The 22,797-nt window shown below is 42.4% G+C and overlaps 1 protein-coding gene and 1 pseudogene across 1 annotated transcript; both read right to left on the reverse strand.

Annotated features, from left to right (window-relative positions):
• The window catches only part of LOC119360441, a 19,423-nt pseudogene extending 12,579 nt beyond the window's left edge, over positions 1-6,844 (reverse strand).
• Positions 6,845-7,987: 1,143 nt separating this feature from the next.
• LOC119367109 (wall-associated receptor kinase 3-like) lies at positions 7,988-19,593 on the reverse strand. Its single transcript, XM_037632723.1, has 4 exons — positions 19,005-19,593; positions 11,092-11,363; positions 10,600-10,791; positions 7,988-9,115 (listed from the first exon to the last, which is right to left on the reverse strand). Exons 1-4 carry the CDS (start codon positions 19,499-19,501, stop codon positions 8,082-8,084), a joined length of 1,995 nt encoding a protein of 664 aa, XP_037488620.1. The 5' UTR covers positions 19,502-19,593; the 3' UTR covers positions 7,988-8,081.
• Positions 19,594-22,797: the final 3,204 nt, after the last annotated feature.

The raw sequence follows: 22,797 nt of genomic DNA on the forward strand, positions 1-22,797 counted from the left end.
GGGGGGGAAGTGGGGGAAAAGCGGGAAGAAACGGCGGGAAGAGGCGCTCGACTCGCCGACAGGGCGAACCCGCACGCCCCTTTTCGCTTGTGCCGGCGCCCCAGGCGCCCCCCAGGGCGCTGGGTTCTGCCTGGGTCCGCCGGCACCAATTTCGACCCGAACCGGCGAAAAACGGGCTTCGGGGGGGCGACTGGGCCGTTTTTTCGGCGCCGGCGCGAAAAAAATGCCTGGGGAGGGCCTGTTGGGGGCGCGGCTGGAGATGCTCTTATAAGCTAGATATTATCAGTTAGTTCAGTCAGGATACGACATTCTTATGCAGCTCAACTCCAGTAGACATCTGGATAGACAAATATTAAATGACAAATCAGTCATCGATTAGGATAACAATAATGTGTAGGACCCCCTCCATCCAGGGTTGATGTTTCTGGCATACAGTTCAGTATACACCTTTGACCACATTATCTCAAAAATTATTTAATAAAGAAATCCACCAACAAAGGCCAGTCTAAACAACTTTAGTGTATATTAGTTGTCAAATTCACAACAGTTTGACTGCATACATTTTAAAATGACATCTATTATGAAACTAGGGTAGTAAACATGAAGGCTCAAGGAACCATTACCAAGTAACGACCAGAGTTTTAGGTGGCCTTTGGTGGCATCCTGTGATTTCCATCTGCAACTCTAGGGTTTTTAAAATTTACTACATGTCATTGGTAGAGATCAGGGAGGTATGGACCTGGGGACTACAGCCGGACGGCTGCGACACTAGGGTGGATGGCAACAGCCGTATGTATCAGCTAGTGTAGATAGCTATCACGCAGTTATGCATAGAGTAGATAGTTACCAATTAGAGATTGGGTTTGTTAGTATATAGCCAGCAACCAGGTCTGATAACTTCCCATCCAAACAATGAGAAATCAATCTATTCCTTCCCAAATGTATCTCCCACCTATGATCTAATCGCTTACCCAATCAGGCCGACTCCATTCGGACACTCTCCGGCAGTGTTTACCCCGTTGAGTACTGTGGTTCACAGCATACATACTGCTGAATTCATTACAAGGCCTACACTGCTGCACGCATGATCTGGTGGAGGAGCCACAACAAAGATGGAGGTGGCAATAAAAATGTCTTATTTTGACTGGCAAAGGAACACAAACTGTGTGGCGTTCCGCATCAACCCCAACATAAGAGAAAGCAATACTAGAAAGCCAGGAACATGCTAGCTCGAAGAGTCATACGTTCACATGTTATCAATCAAGATTCAACAGAGAAAGCTAATAGATCAAACACTTGTGACTTACAAGTAATGTCAGTATCAAAAACTTCATGGCCTACCTCATCTAATAGACCTTCATACGTTAGCTGAGAGCACATTGGTGTCACCATATCCACCTGAATGAATAAAAGAAGATGCATTCCAGAAGAGCAGAAGACATCAACAGAAAATATATCACACATTCACACCTAAGATCACTATAATTTATAAAACTTTGATCACTTAAAAAACAGTGAAAAGGTTCATATATGCTGAGAAAAGCAAGAAATTATCACAAAGTGTGCAACAGAAAATTACCTCTCTATCTAGCAAAATAACGGTGTCTATCTCTAGAATCCCCATCTAAAAGCACCACAAAGTTAAAATTAGGCAATCAGCTGAATATAGAGAACTGAGTCATGAAAGGTTGAAATCAAATGGCATTACATTATCCATGCTGACTGGGTCTTCAAGTTGCATATGGTTCAGCAATTCTGCAGCTTTGGTTGATGCTACACCCTCGGCTCTAATATTGGGGATAACCCTGAAAGCAAACTGGAAAAGAAACCTTATACGTGTAAGAGCAACACTTTATGAATTTGATGGAAGCCAGTTTCCCACATTGAAATAGGGTGGTAGGCTTTCTAGTAAACGAAAGATTGTGTCAAAAAACTTGAGAGATTGCAGATGCAGAGTTGGTAAGTAATATGCAAACGTCAAGTATAGTGGTCGATCGCAACTTAGTCTATCCATAACAATATTTCGGCCATAAACTAATGAATCACAAATGGAGTAATCATTATTTCAAGTACAAAACACTCCAAACACAGGAAGGGAAGACATACATACATACCTCTAACTTATGGATAGCTTTTGCAACATGCCAGACAGAACTTGTATATCCTTCAATAAGGCATTCCTGAAAATCACAAATGCTCCAATGAGACCCATAAAATGTTTGAAAAACATGCTACACCAATTATGTTGCTGTACCTGCAAGGAATAGTCAAGCTCCAAAGAAAGGACATCCTCGTCCAAAGGAACTAGATACAACGGATATTCTCCAATTGTCAACTTTTGATGAACTTTCTCTTCCTGAATCTGTGCAGCAAAAAAAAGATGAGAATTAAATTGAAGATGCCTTAGTGCAAAGAGAAATTTATGGAGTGGATTCCTGGATTCATGTGTCCTAGGCTCCTAGCTCACAATATTTTGAGAACAATAGCTAAGCATGTGTTTGGGCATCCGCGAGTTAAGGGGAAGAAAAACTTGCCACGATAAGATTACTACTATAAAAAGGAAAATGTCTACCAATCATCAAAACAACAGGACAGTATAATTTTTTGGCACCTGAAAGTATGTACATGGTATAATAATTGCATATGGGCTATGAATGATGTGTTTACCAATTTGTAAACATTTATTTATTCCTCAACAAATATTACAACTCGGAAAAAATCTATATTGAATTATGATTTACAATTGTCTGTGCCATCCATAATCAGATATTTGGTCATTAGCATTGCAGACACATGGCAATTCAGGGGAGATTACAAAAGATAGGTTAGAATTTATTTATTTTATTGTACATAAAAATAGTTAGCATTCCTGGATCCTCTTCTGGCTAGTCAAATTCGATACTCCTTTATAAAATACCAAACAATGGTGACGAAGTTCAAGAGAAATTGAAATATGTTATCGCTAGTTTAGACTAGAAGATCATAGCCAGCATTATGAATTAGTGTAAATGCAAGCTCAAGCTTCTCAATTTTAATTGTCAAAACAACACAGCCAATGGGTCACGAATTAAAGTAAAAGGGCATCAGCTTTATATAACAGTGAAGCAGCAGGAAGTCTGAAATCCTTGAGAAGCTCATTCAGATTGTAAAGAAATATTATATGAATAATCTGTAACAAAAGTTCCATCCTACGGTAACTACTGTACATGTCACTGGTATGGATAAAACTGTATTTGGGAAGAAATAATGCAAAGATTTATGGTGTTCAGATTGGAAAAACATTTCAGGCCTGGCAAGCATCATCAGCAATGAAAAGAACACGTGTTCAGTTAATACCTGCCATGTCAACATTTTAGTACATAAGGTCGTATTCATTGGCATCATGTCTAATAAACCTATTGGATTAAGAACTACAGGAATACACTCGGGAACACTCTGAAGGACTGATTCCGTCTTGCCAAACTTCAAAAACCTAGTCAAACAAAGCTTAACTATAATTATGATATCTACTAGTGCAGATTTCACCCATACAAGATGGAATTCCATTCTTTCTGTGCATTAGTAATGTATGAGATCAATAAATTCCACAGTACACACATGCCATCCATACAGGACAATGGTGATTGTGTTCGAGTCATCTCTTATTGTAATGAAGTCTATAATTATCGAATTTCGCATGAGTCTCACAAATTATTCTACCATACTAGAATTATAAGTCCAAACAACATAATAGAGCATGCATGTACATTAATGGAAATAAAATATACAGAAACCAAAATACCTTCTCACAGGCAACTATACGGCGTGGTACAAAATAGAGATGGTATTCCCTCTGGAGCCCTTTGGATTCGTCATTTTTAATTTGATTAGCTACAAATTTCATGAAGTTCAACTGGGAGCGAACAAGATACACCACTTTGGGGCATTCCGTCTGCAGAGGGTCAGCCGAGAGGATCCGCAGCTCCGTGCCATATTCCTAATCAACGTAAAAAAACATGTCTGAGCTATCCAAGTTGAAACAAAGAAAGTAACTGCAACGTGGCTTTACTCGTCTGCTTATGTATGAAAGGTAGTTGAAGGAATATTCCCATGGCACATTCCCAAAGTTTAAATCATGTATTAAGATATTAGTTAGGGACATGAAATGTATCGCTTATTGGCAGCAAATCCAGAGTCTATCACCAAACCTTTAGCACCGAGGTCTGCAGGATCAGCGAGAGGGTACCCGCAAGCTTCGGATCAATGACCAGACATTTCTTCCCCCTAATCTGATACACAAGGAATTCAAACTCTTCAATGTCAACAAACGTACATAAGATTGCAATAGGGAGGGCAGGAGCAGAAACACACACTCTTGATTATGCTGAGAAGTTCCTTCTGTGACTGCTCCCTGGATGCGAGGGTTAAAACAGATTAGGAACACAAGTCAAGATTTAGAGGAAGAGACAGGAAGAGTAAGATCAGGATAAGAGACCTGAAGGCAGTAAGATATCAAGGTTTGGAATCTGTGCCATTTGGCCCACTCAACACCTTCATATTTCAGGAATACATCAAAAAGATGTTCTTCTTAACACAAAGAAGCATGCATATGTGAGTAATTAGATAGCATATCGAAAAACAGCGACAGTGGCAGAATATAGAGGAAAACTCCTAAAAGGGGGGATGAAAAGTATTACACATGATGTTCGCAACTTATGGATGACATCCATTCTGCTGAATGAAGTGAAATAATTAACATCAAAACCATCCACTGATCCACTAACAGAACATCCCAATGCAGCTATAGTTCACGCACAGAAGCAAACTACAGAACTAGAAAAGTTGGAACAAGTAACAGACCTAAGGTTTGGAATAGCATTGTTGCGTTCCAAAGGCCAAAAGCTTGAACTGCCCAGAAAATCTAAGAAAAAATTACAAAAAAAAAAACGGCATACTCATATGAGGCTAATGTTCATGCACATGGCATACACTTGACATGAATCCAAATTGCCTACAGAAGATTTGCTAGCATGGCACGAGCGATGTAAGGTAGATTCATTCACACACAGTGTCAACTATTCGTCATTCGCCCAGGTTGGTTGGTATGAGATGCAATTTTGTGGGACTCGCCCGCTGGGAGCACGGTCGGTAGCACAGAAGAGAAGCCACCATCCATCTTCTGCGGCGGTAAATCCATCGTCCCAGATCCATCCCCAAATAAATCACAGCACGCATCAAACCCCGGGATCGTCCAAATCGGGGAGCTAAACAGAGGCGTGGGGCGCCACACTTGAGAGAGGGAATCTCACCTGAGAGGGCCCTCGCCCCTCGATTCGGGCCGCTTCTGCCGGTCCTCGCCTTCGCGGATGGCGGCGAGCTGGGGACGGCGGCGAGGCGGGGAGAAGGCAGGTCAGGGACGGGGCCGCGCGGGAGGAGAGGAAGGAAGGGACGGGACGGGTGGTGGCGGTGCTGCCGGGGGGCGGAGAGCGGGCCGGCGGGGGAGGGGCAACCGAGCGGGCGGAGAACGGGCCGGCGGGGGAGGGGCAACCGAGTGGGCTGCAGAGGGGACGTGGATGCGTAGCGTCAGCCTGTTTGCAGCCCACGAACGAAACTCCCACGTTTTATTTTTTGGAGATCTCGAAATTCCCACGTAAACAGCCCAATCCAGTGCCGCGCGGGCGCTCACGGGCCATGGCCCAATCGCTAGCAGCTAGCTCGTTCGTGCTTTTTTTTTCACGCTAGCACCGACGGGCGACAGTCGCCTCGGTCGGTTGTATCGCCACAGACTACAGTATGCTCGGTTGCTTGCTACGTTTATTTTCTTGCGAGCTCGTGCAACACATCCTGCTTGCTCATAAAAATCGGGTATGGTTTTCATATCAATTTAAAGAAGTTCGTGCATCTGAAAAACATTTGGGGAATTAAAAATGTTATTAATTTTAAAAAATCATGAACTGAAAAAGGTTCACAAATTTTGAAAAAGTATTCATGCATTTAAAAAAGTTCACATATTTGAAAAAAGTCTGCGCATTTCAAAAAGTTCACATATTTGAAACAATGTTCACATATTAAAAACACAAAAGGAAAGAAATTGAATAAAACCAAAAAAACATGGAAACCAACAATATTCCCAAATCCGTGGAGAGAGACATACGTGGGTCGGCCCAGTTAGAACTAGCTAATGGATGTGTGCGCCTTCTACCGAGAGCAGTGTATTGGTGCCTGCGCCAAACAACATATTCCGGAAAACAACAATGATATTCCCTTTCCTCACTCTCTCGTTCTTTGCTCGCGGCTAACCATTGGGGCCGCCCGTGAAACCTAGCTCAACCACGGAGGGCGACCATCATTGTCGCATCACCATGGCAGGGTGAATCCTACCACACCTGCACCTCCCTGGGAGGGAGGCGCCAAAGAGTATCGCGACACCGTGTAGCTGCACCACGCCGTCAAGCTCGTGCGGCCGCGCAAGTCACCAAGCACGGGCGCGGATGAAGGGCGGCCAGGATGTAGAGACCAAGGCTCACACTGCGACGCTCAGATTGGGCAGAGCATTGTCAAGTTTCAAATTGAGCATGTCACAACATACTAGGGCATGTCAAGTTTTAGATTAAGTAGAGACGATGTTTCCGATTAAGCAAAGACAAACAAGTTTTAGATTTAGGAGAAAATGTTCAACTGAGATTGGAAATCGATTTGAATGTTTGACAAGCTGTCAATATTATTATTTTTTCAAGAAAACTTTCGGTCTATTCATCTTCAATCATGGCAGTAAATGGACACCAAAAAATAAAATTACATCCAGATTTGTAGATCACCTAGCGACAACTACAAGCACTGAAGCGAGCCGAAGATGTGCCGCCATCATCGCCTTTCCCTTGCCGGGCTGAGCAAAACTTGTCGTAGTAGACAATCAGGAAGTCATCGTGCTAAGGTTCCATAAGATGTTTGCTTGAAATGTTATGAACGGATGATTGTTCCAGTAAAGTACTTGTGAATGTGTAGAATCAAACATGCACATGAATGGCAACCGTACACATGTACATGCATACAAGTTCAGATTGTGCATCTTTACTTGAATTTTCCACTAAATGGTAACATGTCTATGTGCAGAATTCTGAATTGAATATCAACCGATTGTTCTTTCATGACAAAAGGGAAATATTGACCGGGTTCAAAACAATGCGATGATAAAAGAGGAAGAAGGGAAGAGAAAGACAGATTGTTGAGACATACACAGGACCGATGAGTAAGGCAGCTCGTCCCCTCTGGCAATCGCTTCTTTCAAGAATTATACGTACGTACTTCTTTTCCTTCGTTGTCTCGTGCCCTTTTTCTAGTTCTCGCATGGTTTGCCCTCTCGCGATGAGTTGGATTTGGCTGCAGAGTGCACGGCTTTTAGACAGCCCGTTCCATTTGCTTGGTTCCACTTGCTTCTGTTGGATGCATAAGGGATGGTGCTACGCATCTACTCCTACTTTCTTTGTCCCATAATATAATACAAGATGTTATTACAACCAATATGCGAGTATATTAGTTGTAATACCATTTTATATTTGGGAGCGGAGAGAGTCGGTGTTTCTATATGATCCTGTTCCGGCGAAGGAAGGTTGATGGCGTGTGTGCGTGCGCCGTTCTGGACGGTCAGAACACAGGAGAGGAACCCGTGTAGGAGTTCTGTCGGGGCAATTTCGTACTTTCCTAGTCTCTAATGGAGTTTGTGTGTGGTTCTATTTCAATTTCCGTGAAAATTCGGATTAGGGTCCATATCTGCAAGGGGAATGAATTTGGATCAAAACTTCAACGTTTCTAAAACCCATGTACTTGACCAGCTTAATTAAGACCGTTTAAAACTTCCATAGGACAAGACTTGGAATGTCAGTAACATAACTTTTTTTCCGCTAGCAAGATACTATTATAATGCATTAGTTGATTAAAACTGTACCACATCTGCAAAAAGGGAAAATTAATTATACACAAGTACACGAAACAAAGTTTAACTCGGGGATACACGCGAGCATACTAGCTAATTACTCAAAGTGCAGGTTGACTGTAGAAAAATATCTTAAGTAGGTAGGACTAGTACTTCTTTCTGACAGTAACTAAGTGGATATCTCATTCGTCTTCCTGTCATACTCCAACCACCGGCACTTACATATTTTAAGTCTCTCAGCCACTTCACTCATGGTGGGCCTGTCGTTCACATCATCCTTAAGACACTGCACCGCGATCTTGCCCACCTCCTCGAGGCACTCCTCGTTCTCCTTCGCACCCGAGGCAACCTCCGGATCAAACATCTCCCTCGCCGCCCCGCCCATGGAAGCCTTGACATAATCCAGTGGCAGGCTCTGGTTCCTGTCATACCTTGCTTTTTTCCTGGTCATGAGCTCCAACAGTACGATGCCGAAGCTGTACACGTCGCTTTTCTCGGTGAGCAGCCCAGTCTTCATGTACACGGGGTCGATGTAGCTGCTGTCCCCGACCACCCAGTTGGTATGGTCCTTGTCGATGGACATGAGCCTCGACGTCCCAAAGTCTGACACCTTGGGCGCGAACCCGTCATCCAGGAGGATGTTGCCCGACTTCACGTCTCCATGGAGGATGGTCCTCTGGCTCGCCTCCGAGTGCATGTATCCGAGGGCAACCGCTGAGTAGATGGCGATATCCAAGCGTTTTTCCAACGGGAGAGGGTTCTTATTATCGCCGTGGAGTACGTCGTGGAGGCTCCCCCTGGGCACAAACTCGTAGACCAGCATGGGCACCTCCGTCTCCAGGCAACATCCTAGCAACTGGACCAGGTTCCGGTGGCTGACATTGGACTGGATCTTGATCTCATTCGCGAAGGACTCCTTCTTCCAGTCCTGGTTGATGGGAATCGAGCATTTCACGGCGACCCGTGCACTGTCTCCAGCGTCGATGGTTCCCTTGTAGACCTTGCCGAAGGCGCCTTGGCCGATGATGTCACAGTAGTTATGTGTGATGTGGTCTAGCTTCTCCTTTGTGAAGATCTCGATCTTGAGACTTTTGAGTAACTCTCCACCGTTCTTATTGAACCGGTCCCTCAGCTTTCTTTTCTCGCGTTCCATGTGTAAGAATATTAGTAGCACAACGAGTAATGCAATGGCACCGATTGTTCCTGCAGGAGGACATGTGTCATGTGAACTTCCATGTTTTTTACCTAATGATGATGTGTACTGTAACATTTTGCCATTTCTTGAATGATCGAGAAACAATTATGTCTTAGTCATTTTCTATATCTAAATAGCTAGCCCCCACTAACATATTTCTCTCAACATGCAAGCATGCCACCTCATCAATCAACATGCATAGGAAAAGGCTCACCTCAACATGCAACTATGCATATTAAAAATCCACTTCAACATGCATACACGTAAAATTCTATTATGTTATGCTATTTGCATTTAATTCTTATATACTTTGAAAAACTATTTTTTTCAAATATTCATGTTCCATATACCCAAAACCTCATTGAAATATTGCAAAATATTTCCGCAACAACGTGCGGGGCATCATCTAGTATTTAACAACAAGCGGGGTCTAAACATGAGATTCATGGAAGTACAAAGAGATAAGAAGATGTTGATTGGATGGCTACACGACCGTCGATTGAGCTATAGACATCAATGTACTAATTATTAAATATTAAAATTCAGTGGAATAGGAATATGTTTGGATGGTGAAAAAATATAGTACCGTATGTTAATAGATTTCAAAACATAATTATTAGTTTCCAAACTCCAATGAGCTCTTTAACATTTTTTTCTTCTGACAGTACATTTATTAGTTTCTAAACAAATCCAAAACTAGCCCCCACTAACATATTTCTCTCAACATGCAAGCATGCCACCTCATCAATCAACATGCATAGGAAAAGGCTCACCTCAACATGCAACTATGCATATTAAAAATCCACTTCAATATGCATACACGTAAAATTCCATTATGTTATGCTATTTGCATTTAATTCTTATATACTTTGAAAAACTATTATTTTCAAATATTCATGTTCCATATACCCAAAACCTCATTGAAATATTCCAAAATATTCCCGCAACAACGTGCGGGGCATCATCTAGTATTTAACAACAAGCGGGGTCTAAACATGAGATTCATGGAAGTACAAAGAGATAAGTAGATGTTGATTGGATGGCTACACGACCGTCGATTGAGCTATAGACATCAATGTACTAATTATTAAATATTAAAATTCAATGGAATAGGAATATGTTTGGATGGTGAAAAAATATAGTACCGTATGTTAATAGATTTCAAAACATAATTATTAGTTTCCAAACTCCAATGAGCTCTTTAACATTTTTTTCTTCTGACAGTACATTTATTAGTTTCTAAACAAATCCAAAACTAACATGGAAATATGTTTGCAAAATTTCAGGAAAATGTTTTCGAAGGTGCCCTGCACAGCAACGACAAATATGTATGGATGGTGATCTAAAATTAGCAAAAAATGACATCACTACTTACATTATGTACCATCACGTACATTTTATTTTTCAATGCAGCTCACAAATAAACCATTTTAGTTTCTCACGTCTATACCATAGGATTTGTTTATTTTTTTAAGAATAATGAGAGCATTACCTATTACTGCCACCGCAGCCGTGGACACGATGGGTTCACAACCCTTGTAACTTTTACCATCACCTCTTCGTCCGAAATTGCATTTACACTCATAACCACCTTCTCTATCATGGCATGTCCCGCCGTGACAAGGATACATGTTCTTGTACATTGTTGAGTTTGGGGATCTCCGCAGCTCGCACTCATTAATATCTGAAGATGTATGAAGAATAATGCATATGATCAGTTTGGTGAATACAAAAACAATGACAAAGCTCACTGATATTTATTCTTAAGCTTTCTATTCTTAAAACTATGATTGAGCATTAAAAAAAATCCTGAGATGTCAAATCATACACATTATATTTTCATACTGGTAACATGCAATACAATCTAAATATTGCAAATTACTCATTTTTGCAAGGAATGCACAATATTAATGGTAGCATCTGGAAAAATGAAGTTCCTTTAATAAATAATTTAATATAGAAAAAATGCAATGAAGTAACAAACTTGTGCATCCATGTTTTATGTATGGATTGCCGGTGTATCCCTTGGAGCATCTACAGAAATAGCCATGTTCTCCATTACTGGCATTTACACAGTAGCTCTGGGTGCTAGCACAAGCGCCATGGGAAAGATTCTCATTGTTATCCCCTTTTGGCGCCGATGGGCATGTTCCATTCCTAATTGCCCAGTCAAGAACAACTGGAATGACTCTGTCGCCTCCAAGTCTATTGAGGAATGTCATATTCCCAGTCAGGTCACTTTTTTTGAAATTGTACCTATTTAACAAATTCAGCCGTTAGTATAGGTAAATTTTTTTGCAACTTGCAATGTATATATGTAAATATATATGTCTAGACTAACAACACGACAATCTGCACAAAATGTGTAACATCTATAAAATGATGGGTGAGACTAGAAAGCGATGATACATTTAACCATACTATGCGATGTCACCCATCCGCTCTCACAAATGCACACAAGCATGGCATCACTTTACCTCTTTAACTGACAAACCTATTCAGGATCTGCTTTCACCATTGGTTCGTTGCCACAAGATCTTCCAAAGTAGATCCCATGGTTACATGTTTCTATGTCTTTTCTTCTGTTTAGTAATTACCAAGTTATAGTAACCTCATTACTAAGTTATAGGAAGGTCATAGTAACTTGGTTAGTAGTTTACGGAATGTTACTCTCCACCCATGTAAAACATGTGTGATAATACTTTTATGGTGAAATATCATATCTTAATCCTTGATAACACTTCAATACTCACTCTTTAGGGCTTGCATACATATTTTACATACTCTTTCGCAGGAGAGTTTGAAACAACAAAAGAAGGTCCTGCTCTTTTAAACATATTCTCACGATTATCTACTCTTCTGAAGATCCCTGGAATATAAGTAGCTCAAAGCCACTTTTTGGAGTCCGGCGAATTTATTGTGATGGTTGCGCTGGATCTGGTACATGAAAAGACACTCTTTCTTTGTACCAAGAAAAAGCCACTCTTCATGTAAGGAAAGTCAAAGGAATTTGAACCTGGTGGTTCACTCTTCTGCCATGTTTCAACATGTATCCAAGAAAGAGCCACTCTTCATGTAATATAAGGTAAGTCAAAGGAATTTGTGAAGGAAATATGCCCTAGAGGCAATAATAAAGTTATTATTTATTTCCTCATATCATGATAAATGTTTATTATTCATGCTAGAATTGTATTAACCAGAAACATGATAATGTGTGAATACATAGACAAACATATAGTCACTAGTATGCCTCTACTTGACTAGCTCATTAATCAAAGATGGTTATGTTTCCTAACCATAGACATGTGTTGTCATTTGATTAATGGGATCACATCATTAGAAGAATGATGTGATTGACATGACCATTTCATTAGCCTAGCACTTGATCGTTTAGTATGCTGCTATTGCTTTCTTCATGACTTATACATGTTCCTGTAACTATGAGAAATATGCAACTCCCGTTTATCGGAGGAACACTTTGGGTACTACCAAACGTCACAACATAACTGGGTGATTATAAAGGAGTACTACAGGTGTCTCCAAAGGTACATGTTGAGTTGGCGTATTTCGAGATTAGGTTTTGTCACTCCGATTGTTGGAGAGGTATCTCTGGGCCCTCTCGGTAATGCACATCATTATAAGCCTTGCAAGCAATGTGACCAAATGAGTTGGTTACGGGATGATGCATTATGGAACGAGTAAAGAGACTTACCGGTAACGAGATTGAACTGGGTATTGGATACCGACGATCAAATCTCGGGCAAGTAACATACCGATGACAAAGGGAACAACGTATGTTGTTATGCGGTTTGACCGATAAAGATCTTCGTAGAATATGTAGGAACCAGTATGGGCATCCAGGTCCCGCTATTGGTTATTGACCGAGAAAGGTTCTAGGTCATGTCTACATAGTTCTCGAACCCGTAGGGTCCGCACGCTTAACGTTACGATGACAATTTTATTATGAGTTTATAAGTTTTGATGTACCGAAGTTTGTTCGGAGTCCCGGATGTGATCACGGACATGACGAGGAGTCTCGAAATGGTTGAGACATAAAGATTGATATATTGGACGACTATATTCGGACATCGGAAGTGTTCCGGGTGATTTCGGAGAAAACCGGAGTGCCGGAGGGTTACCGGAACCCCCCCGGAGAGTTAATGGGCCACATGGGCCTTGGTGGGAAGAGAGAGGGGCGGCCAGGAAGGGCCGCGCGCCCCGTCTCCCTCTGGTCCGAATTGGACTAGGAGGGGGGGGGGCGGCGCCCCCCTCTTTCCTTCCCCTCCTCTCCCCCTTCCTTCCCCTCCTAGTAGGAGTAGGAAAGGAGGAGTCCTACTCCTACTAGGAGGAGGACTCCTCCTCCTGGCGCGCCCAACAAGGGCCGGCCGGCCTCCCCCTCCCTCCTTTATATACGGGGGTAGGGGGCACCCCATAGACACAGAAGTTGATCTACGGATCATTCCTTAGCCGTGTGCGGTGCCCCCCTCCACCATATTCCACCTCGGGTCATATCATCGCGGAGTTTAGGCGAAGCCCTGCGCCGGTAGAGCATCATCATCGTCACCACGCCGTCGTGCTGACGGAACTCATCTCCGAAGCTTTGCTGGATCGGAGCCCGGGGATCGTCATCGAGCTGAACGTGTGCTGAACTCGGAGGTGCCGTACGTTCGGTGCTTGGATCGGTCGGATCGTGAAGACGTACGACTACATCAACCGCATTGTCATAACGCTTATGCTTACGGTCTACGAGGGTACGTGGACAACACTCTCCCCTCTCGTTGCTATGCCATCACCATGATCTTGCGTGTACGTAGGAAATTTTTTGAAATTACTACGTTCCCCAACAGTGGCATCCGAGCCTAGGTTTTATGCGTTGATGATATATGCACGAGTAGAACACAAGTGAGTTGTGGGCGATATAAGTCATACTGCTTACCAGCATGTCATACTTTAGTTCAGCGGCATTGTGAGATGAAGCGGCCCGGGCCGACATTACGCGTACGCTTACGCGAGACTGGTTTCACCGCTACGAGCACTCGTTGCTTAAAGGTGACCGGCGGGTGTCTGTCTCTCTCACTTTAGTTGAACCGAGTGTGGCTACGCCCGGTCCTTGCGAAGGTTAAAACAGCACCAACTTGACAAACTATCATTGTGGTTTTGATGCGTAGGTAAGAACGGTTCTTGCTAAGCCCGTAGCAGCCACGTAAAATTTGCAACAACAAAATAGAGGACGTCTAACTTGTTTTTGCAGGACATGTTGTGATGTGATATGGTCAAGACGTGATGCTATATTTTATTGTATGAGATGATCATGTTTTGTAACCGAAGTTATCGGCAACTGGCAGGACCATATGGTTGTCGCTTTATTGTATGAAATGCAAACGCCCTGTAATTGCTTTACTTTATCACTAAGCGGTAGCGATAGTCGTAGAAGCAATAGATGGCGTAACGACAACGATGCTACGATGGAGATCAAGGTGTCGCGCCGGTGACGATGGTGATCACGACGGTGCTTCGAAGATGGAGATCACAAGCACAAGATGATGATGGCCATATCATATCACTTATATTGATTGCATGTGATGTTTATCCTTTATGCATCTTATCTTGCTTTGATTGACGGTAGCATTTTAAGATGATCTCTCACTTAATAATCAAGAAGTGTTCTCCCTGAGTATGCACCGTTGCGAAAGTTTTTCGTGCTGAGACACCACGTGATGATCGGGTGTGATAGGCTCTATGCTCAAATACAACGGGTGCAAAACAGTTGCACACGCGGAATACTCAGGTCATACTTGACGAGCCTAGCATATACAGATATGGCCTCGGAACACGGAGACCGAAAGGTCGAACGTGAATCATATAGTAGATATGATCAACATAGTGATGTTCACCATTGAAACTACTCCATCTCACGTGATGATCGGACATGGTTTAGTTGATTTGGATCACGTGATCACTTAGATGACTAGAGAGATGTCTGTCTAAGTGGGAGTTCTTAAGTAATATGATTAATTGAACTTAAGTTTATCATGAACTTAATACCTGATAGTATTTTGCTTGTCTATGTTTGTTTGTAGATAGATGGCTCGTGTTGTTGTTCCGTTAAATTTTAATGCGTTCCTTGAGAAAGCAAAGTTGAAAGATGATGGTAGCAATTACACGGACTGGGTCCGTAACCTGAGGATTATCCTCATTGTTGCACAGAAAAGTTACGTCCTGGAAGCACCGCTGGGTGCCAGGCCTGCTACTGATGCAACTGACGACGTTAAGAACGTCTGGCAGAGCAAAGCTGATGACTACTCGATAGTTCAGTGTGTCATGCTTTACGGCTTAGAACCGGGTCTTCAACGACGTTTTGAACGTCATGGAGCATATGAGATGTTTCAGGAGTTGAAGTTAATATTTCAAGCAAATGCCCGGATTGAGAGATATGAAGTCTCCAATAAGTTCTATAGCTGCAAGATGGAGGAGAATAGTTCTGTCAGTGAACACATACTCAAAATGTCTGGGTATAATAATCACTTGATTCAACTGGGAGTTAATCTTCCTGATGATAGTGTCATTGACAGAATTCTCCAATCACTGCCACCAAGCTACAAGAGCTTCGTGATGAACTATAATATGCAAGGGATGAACAAAACTATTCCTGAGCTTTTCGCAATGCTAAAGGCTGCGGAGGTAGAAATCAAAAAGGAGCATCAAGTGTTGATGGTTAACAAGACCACCAGTTTCAAGAAAAAGGGCAAAGGGAAGAAGAAGGGGAACTTTAAAAAGAACAGCAAGCAAGTTGCTGCTCAAGAGAAGAAACCCAAGTCTGGACCTAAGCCTGAAACTGAGTGCTTCTACTGCAAGCAGACTGGACACTGGAAGCGGAACTGCCCCAAGTATTTGGCGGATAAGAAGGATGGCAAAGTGAACAAAGGTATATGTGATATACATGTTATTGATGTGTACCTTACTAATGCTCGCAGTAGCACCTGGGTATTTGATACTGGTTATGTTACTAATATTTGCAACTCGAAATAGGGACTACGAATTAAGCGAAGATTGGCTAAGGACGAGGTGACGATGCGCGTGGGAAATGGTTCCAAAGTCGATGTGATCGCGGTCGGCACGCTACCTCTACATCTACCACCGGGATTAGTTTTAGACTTAAATAATTGTTATTTGGTGCCAGCGTTGAGCATGAACATTATATCTGGATCTTGTTTGATGCGAGACGATTATTCATTTAAATCAGAGAATAATGGTTATTCTATTTATATGAGTAATATCTTTTATGGTCATGCACCCTTGAAGAGTGGTCTATTTTTATTGAATCTTGATAGTAGTGATACACATATTCATAGTGTTGAAACCAAAAGATGCAGAGTTGATAACGATAGTGCAACTTATTTGTGGCACTGCCGTTTAGGTCATATCAGTGTAAAGCGCATGAAGAAACTCCATACTGATGGGCTTTTGGAATCACTTGATTATGAATCACTTGGTACTTGCGAACCGTGCCTCATGGGCAAGATGACTAAAACGCCGTTCTCCGGAACTATGGAGCGAGCAACTGATTTGTTGGAGATCATACATACTGATGTTTGTGGTCCAATGAATGTTGAGGCTCGCGGCGGGTATCGTTATTTTCTCACCTTCACAGATGATTTGAGCAGATATGGGTATATCTACTTAATGAAACATAAGTCTGAAACATTTGAAAAGTTCAAAGAATTTCAGAGTGAAGTGAAAAATCATCGTAACAAGAAAATAAAGTTTCTACGATCTGATCGTGGAGGAGAATATTTGAGTTACGAGTTTGGTCTACACTTGAAACAATGCGGAATAGTTTCACAACTCACGCCACCCGGAACACCACAACGAAATGGTGTGTCCGAACGTCGTAATCGTACTTTACTAGATATGGTGCGATCCATGATGTCTCTTACTGATTTACCGCTATCGTTTTGGGGTTATGCTTTAGAGACGGCCGCATTCACGTTAAATAGGGCACCATCAAAATCCGTTGAGACAACGCCTTATGAACTGTGGTTTGGCAAGAAACCAAAGTTGTCGTTTCTTAAAGTTTGGGGCTGCGATGCTTAATTGAAGAAACTTCAACCAGATAAGCTCGAACCCAAATCGGAGAAATGTGTCTTCATAGGATACCCAAAAGAGACTATTGGGTACACCTTCTATCACAGATCTGAGGGCAAGATTTTCGTTGCTAAAATCGGATCCTTTCTAGAGAAGGAGTTTCTCTCGAAAGAAGTGAGTGGGAGGAAAGTAGAACTTGACGAGATAACTATATCTACTCCCTTGTTGGAAAGTAGTTCATCACAAGAACCGGTTCCTGTGACAACTACACCAACTAGTGAGGAAGCTAATGATATTGATCATGAAACTTCAGATCAAGTTTCTACTGAACCTCGTAGGTCTACCAGAGTAAGATCCGCACCAGAGTGGCACGGTAATCCTATTCTGGAAGTCATGTTACTTGACCATGATGAACCTACGAACTATGAGGAAGCGATGATGAGCCCAGATTCCGCAAAATGGCTAGAGGCCATGAAATCTGAGATGGGATCCATGTATGAAAATAAAGTATGGACTTTGGTTGACTTGCCCGATGATCGGCAAGCCATTGAGAATAAATGGATCTTTAAGAAGAAGACTGACGCTGATGGTAATGTAACTGTCTATAAAGCTCGACTTGTTGCGAAAGGTTTTCGACAAGTTCAAGGGGTTGACTACGATGAGACTTTCTCACCCGTAGCGATGCTTAAGTCTGTCCGAATCATATTAGCTATTGCTGCATTTCATGATTATGAAATTTGGCAAATGGATGTCAAAACTGCATTCTTGAATGGATTTCTGGAAGAAGAGTTGTATATGATGCAACGAGAAGGTTTTGTTGATCCAAAAGGTGCTAACAAAGTGTGCAAGCTCCAGCGATCCATTTATGGACTGGTGCAAGCATCTCGGAGTTGGAATAAACGTTTTGATAGTGTGATCAAAGCATATGGTTTTATACAGACTTTTGGAGAAGTCTGTATTTACAAGAAAGTGAGTGGGAGCTCTGTAGCATTTCTGATTTTATATGTAGATGATAGACTAAAAGTTTACTTCTACTTTACTTCTACTTTAAGAGCTCTGTAGTGGGAGACTCGGGTTTTTTTCACTTTTTTACGGGTGGTGGGGTGGACAATTTACTTCTACTTTAAGGGCAATTTCGATGATAGACTAAAAATTCAGAGAAATAATTAACGAAGAGTTTTTTTTTCAGTTTCAGATGGCGGGGTGGATAATTTACTACAACTTTAGGGGCAGTTTCGATGACAGACGAAAAAAATTAGAGAAAAATTAACAGAGAGTTTTTTTTGGGAGTACTTAAAATTCATCTAGATGAGATATAATTTGGTCTCATTCACATTGAAAACAAGAACAGATACAACTCATGTCAGCACACACGCATCTTATAGCATCACATACAATGGCTATAAAAGGTGAATGAGACCAAATTATATCTCATCTAGATGAGTTCTAGCAAAACTGTTTTTTTTTTACTTACGGGTGGCATGATGGGCAACAACTTTATGGGCAACTTAGGGTAGGTGGACAGGCTGAAAAACGGAGAAACACACCTCCCTTTATTATCCTTTGGTATTTGACATTGGCATATATATTTATTTCATGTTAAAATAAGAAAATCCTTTCACTTTCACTTTCTTTTTTGGCATGGCTAATATTAGGTTCACTAAAACATCAGCAACTAGGTAAGGAAGGATCAGATATTTTTGAATTCCACACATCCACCAATTGGCCAGCCAGACCGTACACACCATACGATGACTTGAAAAGCAAAGGAAATCCCATCGAGAAAAAGAAAAGGAAAAGTTCTTCACGTACCAGCCTTTGGTAGCGATGAAGGCATACTGGCACAGATTGCCAGACACAGGACGTGCGCCTTGCTCGTTCACGTCCCACACCAAGCTAACTTTCTTGAGGCCGGGCGTGAGCAAGGCGTGGCAGCAGCCGTGTCCCCTGCAGGGCGTGCCGTCGTCCCCGGTGTTGTTGACCCTGGCGCACGTCGTGATGCAGCCGGTGAGGTAGGCGGCGGTGGCCTTGCTGCTGCCTTTGAGCCTGGCCGTCAAGCTACACCCGATGGCCGTGAACACATTCTCCGACGGTGAGATCAGGAACGGGTCGCCGACTCTAAGGTTCATGCTCTGCGACGTGTCCTCGATAGTATTGTTGCCGCCCGGCACGCGGCACTTGTAGGTCAGGTAGGTGTATATCACCATCTGCGCCGTCTCCAACGATATGTTGGCGATCTTGGCGCTGCCCTTGAGAAGGGTGGGGGGACTCGTCGTCTCGTTGCACCTGAGGACGAAGCGGTCGGACATCGAGCACCTGGGGCCGATGCCGAATGGGTAGGGGATGTCTATGTCCCCACACTTGTCAGGGCAGTTGTTCGGCTCCGGCGGCCCCGGCACTGGAGGAGGAGATGGCGCGCCCGACACGGCAGCATAGAAGACAAGTAGAAGGAGCAAGGTTCGTAGCAACGGCATGGCTAAGTTGCTTAGGACGCACGGCCTCCTATGACACCCATAACCCATATATATATAGGCAAAGGAACTAACATGAAAGTTGAGTGACTTATGGCAGGGGCAGACTTGAGAATTGAGACTTGGATTATTATTCCACTGTTCTCGCTGTTGCTTCTATATTGCCCAGAATTAATCCCCATGGCGACCTCGTGCTCGTTTTATCTTGCTCGGTACCAATCATCTTCAGAGGTCATGGTGGAACCAGAAGATGCGCCGTCGTCGTAACGACGTCGCAGGCCACAATGTTGCCGGAGCCACCACAATAGTGATGAATACGTCCTACGTACTCTTCATTAGAAGAGTCACTAGTAAAAGAGCAGGTATACAGTAAAAAAAATAGATTGCACACGGTTTGTGTTTGTCACTGGAGGATTATTTTAGATGATGACCTGATGTGAGTGATTAATCGCACGGTACAATATTGCCAGAGGAAGATATAGAGAAGGTGGTGGTTGGTTGCTCCAATACCTATAGATCGATTCCTAGTTGTTTAGCTCCCAAGCGCAAGGGTTTACAGCAAGCAATACATTTTCTTTTCAGTTAAGAAACCTATGTATCAATCTGTAAAGATAATATCCAAGCGTCCTTCAAGCAGCTGCAATACAATAATAAAGAGCCCTATTATTGTGTCCCCAACAGTTCTAATGAAATTTCCAATCTCACTAGCTTTACTAGTTGCAAAAAGTAGTGAGAAGATAATATTGTATATGAAGTATTTACTGTCAAATTAAATAGATAATGAAAACAAAAGTATTTTTTTGGATGTTTTCTTATGGAGGAAATTGGACTGTGGTTTATAGGTCACTATTTGTTTTTCTAGATTTTCTCGGTCTTGTGAAGTTTCTGAAACAGCAAACATAAAACATGTAATTCTGACTGATAATTAATAGGTTAGTGAAATTAATATAAAATTATAATAACTTGACATGGAAACTTCAAAATTTATATAGCTTTAGAGAACTTCAAAAGTATATATACACACTTAGGATGTATCAGTGGCAGATGGAGAAAATGTGCACGATATATAGTGGTTTGGCGGAGATGGAAGAGGATACTATAATGGGATTTAGATGGGCCAGACGTGTTCCGCACACACTCGAATTCATAGGTAGTTAGGTACATCACTCATGTATGCTTCATTGCACATAGTTCCTCAATTCTAGCCGTAGCCAGATCAATGCACACAATTATTATTCTTCTTAACCATGTGCAAGGAATTCATCGCACACATCAATTCATGGTATCCATTTTCGCACATGGTTAGTAAGGTTAAACCTTGTATGTTGTCCTTTTATTGATGATTTTCGAAACCATGTGAAATTAGGGGTCACAAATGAGGTTTTACATACCAGTGAATACGCAAATGTTCATTTAAATACAAAGAATTGTATGGAGAAAATGTTCAACTTTACGTCCGAATGTGGATGCCCTCCTTTGGTGTCTGATCCGATGTTGCTCTTGCGAGCATGAAATTTGATATAGTGACCAGTGTGGCAATGGGTATCTATGACTGTAATTTCACTCTACCTATCAATGCAATGATATCCAAGGCTTTTGCGTATTCGCGAAAAAATACAGTAATCCACTACTTTGGATATCACTAAAGGTTCCGTGAACAAATTCCACACTCTCCATTAGAGAAGTAAGAATCTTGTTTCGGTTCAAACTAACTTCATGGCTAGCTAGGAGAATATTGTTAGGACTAGTTAGTACCGGTTGCCTTAGGAACGGGGCTGAGTGACCCCCGGTGTCCTCTACGGTGACACAGGTGGCCAACCGTTAAGCCTCCAAACCCTCCTCTTCTTAGTGCCCCTCCTAGAATCATAGACAACAAATGCCAGTGGGCAAAACCCGCACAATCAACAATGGGGGAATAAAATCACACTTTGTTTAAATTGTTTGTCCAAGTTCATGCAACAATATGGCTTCGCTCGACTGACTGGTTCGACGTGTTGAGTTGGTCTGTGGCAGTAATTGGGGTTGTTAGTGGAATCTGGGGCAGTGAAGTTGAGTAGCCTCATTGCCAGCTAGTCTCTTGCGAGATGTAGATATCTATTGGTCGACATATCATGCCACATTTAACAACGGCATATCTCACTAGTCCGAGCGAGCTTTCGTAGGGGTTCCTTGAGGCGGTATCTTTATCTACTCTATCAGTCATTTAGGGCCTCTTTGGATGGTAGCACAATGCCACTTCCAAGGTCCTCATGGAAGTCTTACCGATGTATGGTTGATCTCTCTGCACTGGCGATGTTGCAATGTCATGCGTTCGAGGGGGTTGCGCCGGTGTTATTATCTTTGAATCCCTCCTAGGAGTGTTCGTTCTTACTGTGTGGTCGGTGTGGAACTTGGGTGAAAACCCTGATTCGAGGATCAAGCGATGGTGGTGGCCATGGTATCACTGGCCTTCTTGGAGGCATCATATTGAGGTTATGGCATGGCTTCTACTTTGGGTTACTTCACTCGGGTGCAAACCTATGAGCCATCTTTGGCAGTTTAGGAGATGGTTGCGGAGGCATTATTTTGAAGTTACAAGTGACCTCACCTATTTGTCACCTGTGGGCGACTGTTTCTAGGGCATGCACTTGCCTTCATTTGCACCCTCACCGAAAGATGACAAGTTGTATTGGGTAGTTGGACATTGCCATCGGCGGCTCACTTTGTCAACCAACATTCATTCTTTCCGCTAGTTGAATAATGTGCAATTTTATCATGACGATGACTATGAGCATTTCTCTTCTTGGCTTATGTTTTCTTTTTAAAATGGTGTGTTGGCTATATGCACCTCTATGCATCATCTTCGTGTTATCGGAGCGGCAACGGTTATTTAGATATATCAAATTGATGCAGTAATAAAATCTAGAGTACGAAAAAAGGCATATTGTTCATCACGAGAAAGATGTATGAAACGGGAGCAAACACATGCAATGAGAAACATATATGAAACTGGAGCAAACACATGCAATGAGAAACATATATGAAACTGAAGCAAACACATGCAATGGGAACGCATGTGATGCTTTTAAAAAAGGACGATGGATAGGTGTCTCTAGATGACGTGTTAAGCACTAACGTCACTAACATTTTGTATG

This window comes from Triticum dicoccoides, chromosome 2B (genome assembly GCF_002162155.2).
Source record: "Triticum dicoccoides isolate Atlit2015 ecotype Zavitan chromosome 2B, WEW_v2.0, whole genome shotgun sequence".
NCBI lineage: Eukaryota > Viridiplantae > Streptophyta > Magnoliopsida > Poales > Poaceae > Triticum > Triticum dicoccoides.